We start from the raw sequence: 14,169 nt of genomic DNA, 5'->3' as shown, positions 1-14,169 counted from the left end.
AAATAAGTGGGCAAGCAATATGATACTAAAAAGACAAAAGGCATAATTAAAAATACAAAAACAAAAAAGAAGCTAATAGATTGAAAAGAAATAAAACTAAAGAACAAACAAAAATTAGTGATGTCTTCTATAAAGTAATCGCAAGGGGCTCCCAAGTGTTAGTGAAAATTTGGAATTTAATATTTCCTTTTTTAAAAAGTAAAGGCAAATTACATTAAGCAAGTAAGTGGGAAGCAATATGATACTAAAAAGAAAAAGGCATAATTAAAAATACAAAAAAAAAGAAGCTAATAGATTGAAAAGAAATAAAACTAAAGAACAAACAAAAATTAGTGATGTCTTCTATAAAGTAATCGCAAGGGGCTCCCAATAGTGTTAGTGAAATTTGGAATTTTAAATATTTTTTTTACTGAGGGTCATAGGTTGACTCTAACTGAGGCAAGTTTTTTTTTTATTGTCCACCCAATTCATCGGAACTTTACTCCAACTACATCTGGATCCGACCCGCGTTGCACACCTGGTTATGGTGGGTGAGTCTCCTAACAGGGATTTCTGCATACGCTGAGGCTTGAACTCGAGATCTTGCTTAAGTGGTACCAAGCCGCTTATCACTTGGACTAACTCCTGTTGGTCTAACTGAGGCAAGTTGAGGAGCCCCATCTCAGTGATTTTTCTAAATTAGGTCCCCCCCACCCCGGCTTTTGCTGCTTTTTGTTTTTGTTGCATGAAGTGTGAACGTGATGTTATGTTATTGGGCTCAATACAAACAACAATTTAAGAAGTGAAAGGCCCAACGTATAATTTTCCAAAAACCACCCTACATCAAGAGCCAGTAGTAATATGAGTTGGGTCCATAAGCCCAACCCAACAACCCATCAAAAAGACGGATTTGGGTTGCCTACAACCCCCCTAGAAGTGGGCCAAGGCAACATGCATTTTTTTTCATTTTTTTAAATTTTATTAATTACACTACAAAATGGGTCCTATTTTTAGGAATGAATGGAGTATATTAAATAGGGATAAGATTGAAAAGTTGTTGAATTTTAAATGAGGGTTAATGAAATTTAATGTTTTTCTTAGTCTATGTAAACATGTTGGAAGTGACTTATAGAACCAGAGGAATATATCACTTTTTTATTTTAATTTATATCTATATTTATTTTCATTTTTTTAAAAATAATTAAAAAGAATTTTAAGTTTCCTATAACTTTGAACAATGGTATTAAAGATCGAATGTGAATCTATGGGCTATTTGGCTGATAAACTCCGGCTCCAGAGTTTGTTTGACAAGTGTAAACTTCATAGTTCATATCATTTCAACGGTAAGGCCCATGGCATTAAATGCTTCTCGCACAACTTGACATTTTCTTTAAGCCAGAAGTCCAGAACACACAACTTGACATACCCAATCAATGGTCAAGGAATAGACAGGGAAAGCGATAGGCAAATATTACAATTGAGGATTTAAAAATTTTAATTAATTTTTTAAAATATCATAAATAAATGATCACATTATTTTTTTTAACTTTATACGTCCTCTCGTCATTTTTATAAGTTATAAATAACTAAAGTTAAGAAACATATATATATATATATATATATATATCTTTGTTTATAAAGATGTTAGAATGGCAAAAAAGAAAAAGAGAGAGAAAGAATGGGTAAAAAAATTGTTGTAATTAATGCAAAGATATATAGCATTTTTAAAAGAAATAAAGCTATTAACTTTAGAGGACATATATATGAATATTAACCTCGAAATGATCACAAGCAAAAATTAATTTTCTTAATTCATAAGAATTATTAGTAATGTTTCAAACGTCAACTTTGAGTGTGTCACTCTTGCATATTTTCTTAACTTCTGAAACCAATTAATATATTTCTAATTATATCATACAGCATTCATACACCACCCTAATTATTTAGGGGGTATTTGAGACCTCATAAAATAATATTCTTTTTTACGAAATAATTTTTTTTAAGTTAGTCCAAAGGGAGAATCTAAATTTTTTTTTAAATTTCAAAATTTTAAATCAGTTTTATTTACAACATTTTAATAACAATTAACAACATTCAAAAAATAAATAATAATATATTTTTGTAGTAATTTTTTATTGTATAGTTTTGAATTTTTTCATGATCTCAACATGTGATGAGATATCCGCAGACTTTATAATAAAGAAAGAAGGAAAAAAAGTCAGGTTTTAACTTTTTAGAGGTCCCTCCCATCCCATCAAAAGAAGACAAGACATTTTCAGACTTTTTTCTCTTATCCATATTTTAATTATATTTTCTTAAAACTTGACTACGTTCATTGCTTCCAAGTACGCAGCCAGCTGCTCCCCTGCTAACCTCCAAGGACCAACTTGAGTTCCTGAGTTTGTTTGCGCCGTTCTTTATCATTACGTGACTATCCAATTTGTCCATTTTCTGAGTTCAGACCGTGTGGTCGACTCCTCAATCTCATCTTTCTAGCTATGCCCACTTGTTCATTCACTATGCCAGCCATATCCATAAATTCTTGTGAGTCCCACGCCACTGATCCATCCCACCATTTATATCCACCCCCTGAACTCTCATCTGTAACTCAAAATCTTCACTTGTTTTCTTACTACCTCATAGTTTGTGACAGAAATAATGGCAGATGAATTTTCGGATTTGGACTGGATTCGCCATCATCTTCTTGGTGAGTTTTCGTCCTCAGAAACCTTCTTCTCCGATCTGTATCCTGTAAAACTCGAGGATTCTTCCTCGGAGTTTGATCTGAATCCGTGTGCCCCGGTGCAAAGTTTTGGCTTTGAAGATGTGGAGGTTTGGAACCCCGTGTTGGCGGAGGTCGAAATGGAGAAGAAGCCCACGTCGCCTGAGACTGACGAGAAGTCCGTGTGCGGTGAGGCGATTATGCGGCGGTACAGGGGCGTTCGGAGGAGGCCGTGGGGCAAGTTTGCGGCGGAGATCCGTGATCCGACCCGGAAAGGGACACGGGTTTGGCTGGGGACGTTTGAGAGTGAGATTGATGCTGCGAGGGCTTATGACTGTGCTGCCTTCAGAATGAGGGGTCGAAGGGCAATATTGAACTTTCCTCTGGAGGCCGGCCAATCTGAACCGACGCCGAACCGGTGTGGCCGGAAAAGGAGAAGACAAAGTTCACCGGCGGAGCTGTACCAAATTTCCACTGCCATTTAAATTTGGGTCCTTTTCCTTAAATAATATAAATTCAAGCATCAGTCCCTTACCCAGGACTTGGAATAAGCTGTATTATTTTTGTGAAAATTAGAGTGGGTTGTGAATATTTATATATAACAGCTTGCTGGTTATGTATGCGTAGTTGCACTTGCGTACATAAGTTGAGATTTTTCAATTGCACACAATGGAAAAACTGTTTTCTTTTCTTTGGCCCCGAAAGTAGCAATGATTTTTTTAACTAAAAGCAATGAATTGTTTAACATATTATTATGAGCATTTTTTGACGACGTATTATTATGAGCGTTTTATTAATGTTTAGTTAGAATTTAAGAAAAGAAGTGTTTACAAGAATGAATCCAATATAAGGCCAAAAAAAAAACTTCACAAATATATTACAAAATATTTTAAAATACTACTTCCGATCCTTAATATAAGACCCCGTTGACTTTTATTTGGTCCTAATTATAAGACCCCAATCCATTTTATCTATCTATTTACATTTTTCCAAGAAGTCCTTCTAATAATGATAGTTCTAACAATACACTTAATTAGCAAGGATATTTTAGGAGTGATAACAACTTATTTATTACAAATAACTAACTTAACTTACTTCTTTATTCCTCAAATAAGTCACAGGGTCTATAATTAGGAACGGAGGTATACTAGATATACTTTAATTTATATATAATATAAAAGAAGTTTTGTTTCTACACTTTTTTTCAATTTTTAATTGTTTTTGAAAGATTCCGAATACCCCTTCGCTCGAAAGGATTCGCTTCTTGACTCTTGGCAAGCTAAGATGAACAATTGCAATCAAACTAAAAAGAAAAATGACAGAAGAATGGTAAATAAACTTCATAATTCTAAAAATATTTTCTAAATTTGAAACTAATTTGATATTTATAAATTTACTGAAATAATCATATTATCTTTTATTTTATTTATTGTTTTTAAAAAAACTAAAGCATCCACCGGCCGACAGGTCGTCAGAGTTCTGGTACCTGAAATAAATTTCATAATGCCAAAAACACCTTTTGAATTTAAGAAATTCCAATTTAGTCACAAGTGACTAATTTGGCATTTCTAAATTTGCTGAAATGATTATATTATTTTTCATTTTATTTATTATTTTTAGAAAACCAAAGTCTTCTACTAGTTCGAGTGACCGGCTGACAATTGGTCATCAAAGTTTCGGTGGTCAGAAACAATTTTTTTAAAAAATTTTACAACTTCAATATAATAGTTAACAACTTTTGTAACGCTACTAACAATTTCAGTATAGCAATTAACAATAGATTTTTTGAAAAAGTCAATAATTGGTCGTCAGAACTCCAACGGCAAGAAACAATTTTTTTGAAAATTTTTACAATTTCCGTATAACGATTAATAACTTTTATAAATTATAAATGACGTTTTATAAATAGGACTAGAGGTAATAATATACCTAAACTGCCATTCATAGGATAGTGTGAAATGTAAAAACAAGTAAATAATAATAACTATACGTTCATATTGAAATACCTTCGCATTAAGTAACTTTTGGCATGGCGCTGGGAAGCCTTGGAAGTTGGAAGACAGGTGGGGAATAAAGAACTAGTTGAATGAAAAAGAAACATATTTCTTGTCCAAAAAAATTAATATTTAACATAGTTTTGGAAACAACTACTTTCTTGCCCAGACATCACTTTGAAGTAATTTTTTATGACTTTTGACCTTTCTTCAAATTTAAACTTTCTAAAACTGACCTTTTTCTTTTTAGTATAATTTAGGATATCTTCAAGTTATTTTGAACTTTGCACTAATCTCTATCTAAGCCTAGAGTGTAAACAAGTCTATCTAAACATAAACTATACTAGTTGATTTCCACCCCAGCTTCATATTGCAAAAGTTAGAATAAAAGTCAACTTTACCCATGATAAACAAGCCCTTAATCCTATCAATTGAACTAATTTTCGTGAACACTTCTAATCTATGCTTAACTATAGCCAAAGCTGACATTTTTGTCCCAACTTGCCTTTATTACCATCACAACAAGTGTGAATGACGCTTCATTATATGGGATATCAAGGCACTTGAACCGTTGAATTACCTGCAGTGGTATCATTTAGACCTTCAGCAAATTGTTTGACTAAGAAAAACATATTGACACTTGGAAACCACCGTACGAGAAAGAATGGCAGAGGAATACATTTGAACATACAAAATTACATAATACATCTAACTTCCTGCCCTCAGCAAACGATGATTCTTTTAATCTCTAGGCCTAATTAAGTTTTTCATCTGCAATTTTCCTAGCTACCCTATACCATCCTAATGATAAACTCAATCCCTTTCCAGCAGGGATTTCATTATATCTGCAGGAGTGGACAAAAAAAATTACAGCTGCAGCAAACAAACCAGATTAATTACATGAAGGTCGTGGTTTTGGTGGCATATAGTATGAGTTACCGCAGTCAATTGGCGTTTGCATGAGTGGATTCCATCGATCAAATATTATACGGCCTCCCCTACCAATTCTTCCACGGAATTTATATTGCGGTGACGACTCGCCATTTTTAGTGGAAGAATCTGATGGTGGTATAATGCCCGCCATAGCCAGCTTTTCTGGAATTAAAGGTTTTGTGAACAGTAGAACAGGCTCAAGAGGATCCTGCATAATCCAGTACAACAAACCACCAACAATCGTACTCAAACACATTGTGGTAACACAACTTTGGAAGATCTTAAGATATAAAAGAATGGAAAAAGGGATTTAGACTAGCAAAGTACCAATTTATGAGGCCATCCAGGGAGAACATATCGCCTCTTCAACTCTTGCCTCGTGCTAACTGCAGGGACCACGGGCAGGTTGGTATCATAGGAAGGAAGACTTGGCACAGCAGCAGGCCTCATGACATCATCAGAATCAAAAAATTCCTCCTCACTTGAAACGAACTTGGAAGAAAATGGCAAATATCCAGGGAATGCCAAGCTATCTTCCAACAATTCAGTTTCATGCTTTGGTCCCACAGAAAAAATAAATATCAGCTAAGTATATAGTTTAAACCCAAAGAAAAAAAATTCTAGGGAACTGCTTGATATCAAAGCCATATTTATACCTTATACTTCATTTGCATCCTCTGAAGTGTAACTTCACTCTCCATTACTTCTCTTTTTTTCTCTTCCCTCTGTTTATGATCGTATATGAAACACAATCAATGTGAATATAAAAGGCTAATAATAGAAAAAAGAAAAAACACCCAAGACATAACTTGAAAGTCACCTTGATCAAAGCCTCCAACAATCTCTTAGCTTGGTCAAGGTTATGCCTCACCTGGTTTAAGTGCAAAAAAATTTAATAACCTCTCCAACTACATATTTTGCCAGAAATAATCCGTCTATGGATATAAACCGCTGGCAGAATGAATTTGAGCATCATAACTAGAAAACCACATGGTTCATACAACTAATCACTAGCATCCACGTTTTTATAAAATAAGAAATAAAAACTAATTCTAAGAACTATAGAGCTTCAGATATCACTAAACAAATTCAATCAAAATACTTAACTGAAAAGACATAATAACATCCAAATCTAGTACTGAAGAAAAAGATCCAAGCCAAGAAGCCATGAGCTAAACAGCAAAGTGAAGCAATATGCCCATTCCTCTATTCCTCAAAAATTTGTTTTCCCAATCACATTCCCTTTAAAAAAAATTGGGTTCATCTTCCAGACAGATCATTGGATTTGGCTCGCAAGATCTCATCACCCATATATCTCCACTACAAGGCATCGCATGACGGTCATGTATCTTTTAACCAAAAGAATGATTCTCGGTTCTGAACAATGCTAACAACTATCTGCAGGGTATATCTTGGTCTATGATAGCAAGAGGAAAATTGATCTCTAGTCATTTTTCCTACCAAAAAGCCACATTCTTTTCAGGTGATTCTCAGTTCTCATGCCTGTGAAATATTAAATGATTTGGATGCGTTGAGGTAAAATTTCAACTTCTCTAACTCACATTAATATCAAGTGAAAATGTGCTGAGTTTTGTGTGAGGAAAGTGTATTGAGATTTTTTTTTTTTTTTTGGTAGTCTGAATTTGTAAGTGCTAAAATTCTGTTTTAATTTTCATAAGTTGAGGAAACAATATTTTTAGTCTAGACCACATGACAATGAAAGTAACAATTATGAAATAATAGTCAATTGTACGCATATCTAAATCCACATGCTGACAAGTACAGGTCAACTGAATTTCCATAACATGTTATCCCCCGTAACCAAAAACTCAAGGAATACACCTCTACCATTTCTCTCAAAAGCCTCACTTTCACTTAAGCTTCTATTGAAACAATACACAAAAAAGAGGTAGTGCACAAGTTTAGAAAGCCAATGCCCAACCCCATCAAGTATAAAATTGATCACTACCTTGCATATTTTACTCATTAACATCGGACTTCCACAAAAGATTTTATGGGTAAAAGGGTGCATTTATAACATTTTCCAAATGAAATTTTAGAAAACAGGGAAAGAGAGACACTAGCTACTGCCAGGAGGAAAAAGCATCAATAAAACAATATAAACAACAAGAAATGAGCTCATTTTTACTGGCTTTCAATTGATGCCTAAGAGAAAATCAATTAGAGGAGCTGACCTGACGAAGCTTTTCAAAAGACTGTACATTGTTTTCTCTCCTCTGCATCTGCGGAGAAAATCAGAAAGGGGTTAGTCCAGCAGAATTAATATTAGCATCCATGAATGGATGCATTGGCAGAGAAAATATTTACCCATAACTTAATAAGAATGAAAACCAAAGACCACATTTTCCACTTACCCTTCTTGTGTGAAGCCTGTGGGCCTTCTCCCTAGGTCGAAAGACATTATAGGGGTTGGTATCATTAACAGGTGGAGGCGGCTGTACACGAAATACAGTTCAGCACATCATTACTCTTCAATAACGTGCTTTTAACACATCACTTTATGCAGACAAGTAACTCTAACTGATAAAATCTTACCTAAGCCTACTATGATAAAATCTTACCGAAGCACAAAAGCCAATTTGACACAAATAGCCGAGGGAAAAAGATACAGAAAAAAAAAAAAGGTCGAAATTGGAAGTATAGATGACGAGAAAGTGGCATGAATCACAAAAGCTAGCGCTAACTGAGACACATAATCAGCAATCAACATGAATGAAAAATGGCTATATAAATCAGCAAAAAACAAACAACAAATTTGAGTACAGTAACAATTCTAAGTTGTATGCCGTGCTTAGTTATGTGGAAGGAGAATATACGGCTGGGGAAAAAATGTATACACCCACGTCAAAATATTGCCACTCAATGCAAGATAGCAATCAAACTGGGATATTACAAACCAAGTGCGTTCATTTTTAATCCAAGAAACATACATGCACTGATATATCAAGGCAGTAACTACTTAATAAATGATAAATAGCTAACCACTAACCTGCAAACGTCTCAAAATTGGCTTTTGCCACCTTTCACGCTGCCCCCAAAAAAATTATGGAAAAGAATACAAAAAGTGTCAGTAGAGATGGGTTATCTGGAGACTAGAAGCTAAAACGATCACTCCATAAAATCTATGGGTGGAACCAAATTCAGTTCAATGGGAGGAAAGATGACATAATGAATATCGCATTCAAATCCAAGTTGAGCTAATTTAATCTTGAAATCTAAGGCTGGAGCTTTACAGAGTTTAAAAATTTAAGCTGGGGTTTTGACTTGGCCCAATTTGAAACAACAAAAGACCACATCAAAATTATTTTACTCAAATTTAATACCTTGGCATATTCAAAACAACAAGTTTTTCAGTTTTAACTGATTCTAGTACAACTATTAATTTACATAAAACAGTTACATAGTTAACCAAGATGGCTCACAAGTTCTTGAGCCAAACACCAGAGTAGTTGAGCTCAGCTCAACACCAAGAATCATATAAGACTAAATATAATCAAACTTCAAATTACGTCTTCATCAAATCAAGCACACCAAGCATGCCAACCAGCTTGATTCAAATGCCACCCTAGTATCATCACTTTATAATCAGATAACACATTCTTATATGATTCAAATGCCATGCGTAGTATCCTTACTCTATGATCAGATAACATTCAATCCCATAATGACAAGCATAATATCCAAGAAAATATCAACATAGATGATAGAAAGACTAGTTTCAATTTTCTAAAACCCATTGCACACTAAGTCATCATGTGGAAGAAAAACTAAATCATACTAGAGCAGCTTGAATGCATCCATTTACCCAACAGCAAACAATGTCCAGTCAATATGCAGGCTGATTTATGCCAAATCCTAACCAGTATAATTTACATATCCCATAAAATATAGCAATATTAAAAGTCACTGAGAAAATGAAATTGATAGAGACGAGGAGGCATGCCCCTTAGAAGTTATATTTTGATGTTGACACCATACCTTCTCTTTCCAGTAATCATAAACAGAATGTATAACTGCATATTTGATTGGCTGGGTTTGTAGTGCCTACCATTTACAAGAGAACTTTTGATGAGCCCAACAGAATACACACACACATCACAAGCAAAGCATGAATTGAATTGTGGTATAATGATATCAAATATAAAACGCCAAGACACAAAGACTTAATGAAAACAATTGACGTATCCATTTGTAGTTCTTTCATTCTAATCCCTTCGTTATTTTACATTTCCTGACATGTGGGATTTGCCTTTTTTACTTGTAATAAAAATGGTTATCCCAATATCTTTCTGAATTCTTTCCTACATGTTTATATTCAAAAATTATGGAAGGCCACATTAAGTCGACCCCAAAAATATTAAATTCAAGGTTTATTTTCAATTTGTCCTACCTCAGATTGAAATACAGACTCACATGGGAAAACCTACTAGTGCTTGAGAACGGTTGTATTTGTAACTAATTAGTTGTAATCTGCTCTTGACTGTAAAAGATTTTTTAAAACAGATTCAATTAACTTTACTAATGTTGTAGTCTCCAGACAGCTAAGTTGAAAAACAATTTCTTCACAGTGTATCAAGGGCCATTTCACATAAAAGCACGTCTTTACCACCTAATAGTTAATTGCTCAAAAACCAGAGGAAAAATATCTCTTATTGAACCTAACATATTAAAAATAAGTCATTAAAAACTCACATATAGAAAAAATTATATCAAAAGAAAATGGAGACTTGCATGCATATTGTCGTCAGTGATTAGTATTAAAATTCATGAAAATCCACTAGATCATAACAAGTTCACCTCTATAGCAGCATCCCATCTTAAATGCACAGAAATTGGTGATCCAAGAGGTGTTATAACACCAGCTCTTTCCCGGGCTTTATGATCCAATACCTCCAACTTGAATAGAAGACACTCAAACCTATCCACCATGAAATTTACATGAAAACCAGAAAAACAAGATAGAAATGTTAAGCATTACAACTCCTCTCTCTCTCTCTGTCTCTCTCTCTCTCCCTCCCCATACCATCATACAAAAACCAACTTAATACTATGTTAAATCCCCTATGACATGGACACAAGATGCTACTGCGCCACCATTGTTATTATACGAAAACAACAGGTCCAAATGACCAAAAAGTAAATAGCAGAAAAGATTATGCCATCCAGGGAAGGGAAAAGGTATAAAAATAGGGAAGCGAAAGGGTATAAAAAGGATATTTAATTTGTATATATGTCTATTTTGCTAATGCTGTACTCACGTCATCGTGTCTGTCCTTTGTTATCATTATTCAATTATGCATTTATAATCCCTTTTTTAATACAGGGATATATTATAGTGGCAAATGACCAAAAACTAAATAGAAGACTTAACCCAGGAGACCGGATTTGGGAATGAGTAGATAGTGGGAAAAAAAGGTCCTTAACCCAGGAGATCAGGGTTGGGTAAACATGCATAAGGTTTCAAAAGAGCGCAAAGTTGCACAATAGGGAGCAGCCTGTTTCAAGTTATTGCAAGACTAGATGACAAAAACTACAAATTACCACAGCTCACGCACCAAACTTCTTCCTCTTTCCTTTTTCAATTTTCCAAACATGAGCCAATCTACAATAAACATGTAATTAAAGTTTTGTTGTAATTGACTACAATATTATGAACTTGGAGTGTAATTGGAATTCTTCAAAGTTCAATGCCAGGTATGATTTGGAATTTCCCCGTTTCTTCTCTTTTCTTTTTAGCTGTATCTCTCTTATGTCCAGATTAGGCTAGGGATTTCGCATGCTCAGTGAATCAAATTGCTAAAAATACCTAACTGATTAAGAGAGTTTAGGGAGAGTGAACCAATGGGAATTCTCTGTTTTTGGCTGATTTTGTGCTGTGAAATTTGCTCGTATTCATAGCTTACTGTTAGATTGAGATTTCATTTGGCATTGAGCTTGACATGCGCCTCACTCTTGAATGATATTTCAAGGAAATTTGTGTGGAAATCTTGAGGGAAAATTTTGGCCGCTGTTCTGTAATATGAATGGGAATGATGAGAGTTACACTCTAGGAGACTAGCTTGTGGTCAACTGCATCATTATCACATATAGCGGTGTTTGCCAGTTTTATTATCTCGTTACTTTGCTTTCTTAGTTAGATAGAGATTTAATTTCAGCATAAAAGACCCCTGTTTTCTTAAGAGTTTTGTTCAGTTTTGGCTATTAAATTACCTAAATAAAGTGGTCACAAATTGACTCAATAAGGATCCAGCCTCAGCTGCTCTATATTGCAAAACTTTAGACCATTTTAATTTGGATGCTATTCAACAGTAGTGTCAATATTACATTCCTCATAGTCAACGATAACAATTATACATCATGTGCACACAGACAACAAAGAAACAACAGAGACACAAGAAAGAGAGATAGAAGCAAATACCTATAGAAGAAAGATAACATAAAATGAGTAGTAAATAGGGAGATAAGTTTGACTAAAAATGGTTAAGAAAAACACGAGATAAATTGCATTGCTAAGCTACTTCCTGGTGCTATAAAATTTATCATATCTTTATCACATTATGCCAAGGCAACCAGCCATATTTACTATATATTTTTCCAATAACAGACATCCAAAAACAACTAAGCAGCTTGGATAAAGGAAGTGGTATTCTATAACGACATTAATGTAATGTAATGTATCAAGCTGTCAATCAATGTTACTCACCAATCACATTCCTATGGCAATTTACAAATTAATGCAACTAATTTATCAAATGTCTTATACAGCTCCTTCATGTAGTAGTATCCAAGATTCCACCCAGCATGGTTTTTTTTTCAAAATACTGAAGTCGTCATTGGAAGCTCAGAGTGTAATGGTTACTTCAATTTTATAAGGAAAAAGAAAAAATTGACTTGTATAACTTTTTATGGCTTCTATTCCTTAATATCTGTTCGATGCGTCAAACATGATTGTTAACTAATTCCACCAAACTGTGTTCAATGGTGCAATATGAATTTAGCAATGCTAAATAAGTCACCAACAAAACAAAATAAATGAAAGGAAAAGAGCAAATAAAGATGCAAGATAATTAGCCACCAGCAACCAAGAATGGAAAACCAAATTGAAATCAATGACACCGCATTTCAGGCTAAAAAGTTACATTTCCGGTATCAAAATCTGTTGGTCTTTGTTAAACTCTGAAAGCCAATCCTCATCTTCGTTGTCCAAGTCATACTCAACAAACTCTCCAAGCTCAGCTCGAGCTGGAAAAATGTGAAGGAATTTCAGAACAAAAGACAAAATGTCCAGAAGATCCTTTAAAATGATTGCAATATCAATGGAAAGTATAACTAGTGATCATGTGGCAGTACCTCCCCTAGCCCGCAAGTATGAAGTTGGTTGACTGAAAGTACAAGAATAGTCCCGTTCATATGTATCCACAACAACAAACTCAGGAGTAGGTATTTCAGCAGCTACTCTCCTGTTGGGAACTTGATGAGCCTACAACAAGTAGGTATTTGGATGAGACCAATCAAGTTACTGACTAAGTCCCCAATCTCAGATGGGTGCAGCTTTAAACAATGCAATAAGGCACTCATCTAGCACTATAAGAGTTCGATATGAATATTGTGATAACTTTGGACATATAAATAAAGTGTTTGAGCATAATAATCACATAAATTATTGCGCTATAAGTTGTCAGACATAAACTACTTATCTTGTTTCTGAATAAATAACAGCCTAAATGGTAATATTTCATATAACTATTCCGGGTATCACATATGATTTATCTATCAGGCTAGGCTTTACATTTTTATTATGCTTAAACCAAACAGTCATAACTTGTCAGGTGAGCTTCAAGGGCTCTGTGTCCGTGCAATTCAAACTTAGTGCATGGAGTGTGCCTAAGGGGACTGCCAAGGAACCAAAGGCTGAGTCAAGCAAAACACCTGGATGGAGGCTGCTCACCTCAAACAGCAAGAGATGTCGACACTTAAGGCCCCGCACCTCACCCAGGCACTGAGGCAAGTGCCTTTTGACTGTACTATGATGCGTATTATAATTTATCGATTAGAAGCACCATGCATATGTTGTTTCTACAAGGACAATACATATGTCAAACAAAAAAATAGCTATCCGCTAGTTTCATATCTATTTTTCATCTATCCATAAGGGAGCAGGTTTATCTGTGATCCATTTCTTATTATTTGAAATTGAAATCCTAACCATCAAGACTTGAGCAGAAGATATATTAGTTGTGTATTTCATATTCTACTGACATAACAACAACTTAGTAATTCTAAATAACAGAATAGATCGCACAGGCCAAAATGGTTAAATAAATCTCATCCACATAAATCAAAACAAATCACAAGTTCTAATTACTTATAGAATGAAAGCCATCCTCTTACCGAGTATGTAGAAGGTAACTAGAAGAGCAATGATAAGGCAATTCAAAATGCCAAAAGTTCGAACAAACATAATAGTGGTATGCACTAAAAAGACAGAATAGTCAGAAATTTCAAACGCAAGCCATCCTT

At 34.5% G+C, this 14,169-nt stretch overlaps 2 protein-coding genes across 2 annotated transcripts; one reads left to right on the top strand and one right to left on the bottom strand.

Moving 5' to 3' along the window:
• Window positions 1-2,432: 2,432 nt before the first annotated feature.
• Window positions 2,433-3,327, top strand: LOC114750556 (ethylene-responsive transcription factor ERF106-like). The gene has a single exon (XM_028939156.1). It carries the CDS (start codon window positions 2,638-2,640, stop codon window positions 3,184-3,186), a length of 549 nt encoding a protein of 182 aa, XP_028794989.1. The 5' UTR covers window positions 2,433-2,637; the 3' UTR covers window positions 3,187-3,327.
• Window positions 3,328-5,258: 1,931 nt separating this feature from the next.
• On the bottom strand, window positions 5,259-13,129 carry LOC114750547 (uncharacterized; the record flags this gene model as incomplete). The annotated part of the gene is made up of 11 exons (XM_028939144.1): window positions 5,259-5,836; window positions 5,956-6,183; window positions 6,285-6,353; window positions 6,449-6,499; window positions 7,824-7,871; window positions 8,004-8,084; window positions 8,639-8,677; window positions 9,628-9,693; window positions 10,447-10,567; window positions 12,789-12,891; window positions 13,000-13,129. Coding segments are annotated over 11 exons (1,185 nt in total), but the record flags the coding sequence as incomplete, so codon positions are not given.
• Window positions 13,130-14,169: the final 1,040 nt, after the last annotated feature.

The sequence above is a fragment of the Neltuma alba genome, unplaced genomic scaffold (assembly GCF_004799145.2).
Source record: "Neltuma alba isolate B1F8T4 unplaced genomic scaffold, ASM479914v2 tig00001102_pilon, whole genome shotgun sequence".
In the NCBI taxonomy this organism is placed as follows: Eukaryota; Viridiplantae; Streptophyta; class Magnoliopsida; order Fabales; family Fabaceae; genus Neltuma; species Neltuma alba.
Note: the sequence above shows the minus strand (reverse complement) of the source record. Positions and strands in the feature narration are given on the sequence as shown.

What these genes read in the sequence shown, in the direction of transcription:
- LOC114750556 (XM_028939156.1), top strand. Translation starts at nt 2,638, where the DNA reads ATGGCAGATGAATTTTCGGATTTGGACTGGATTCGCCATCATCTTCTT.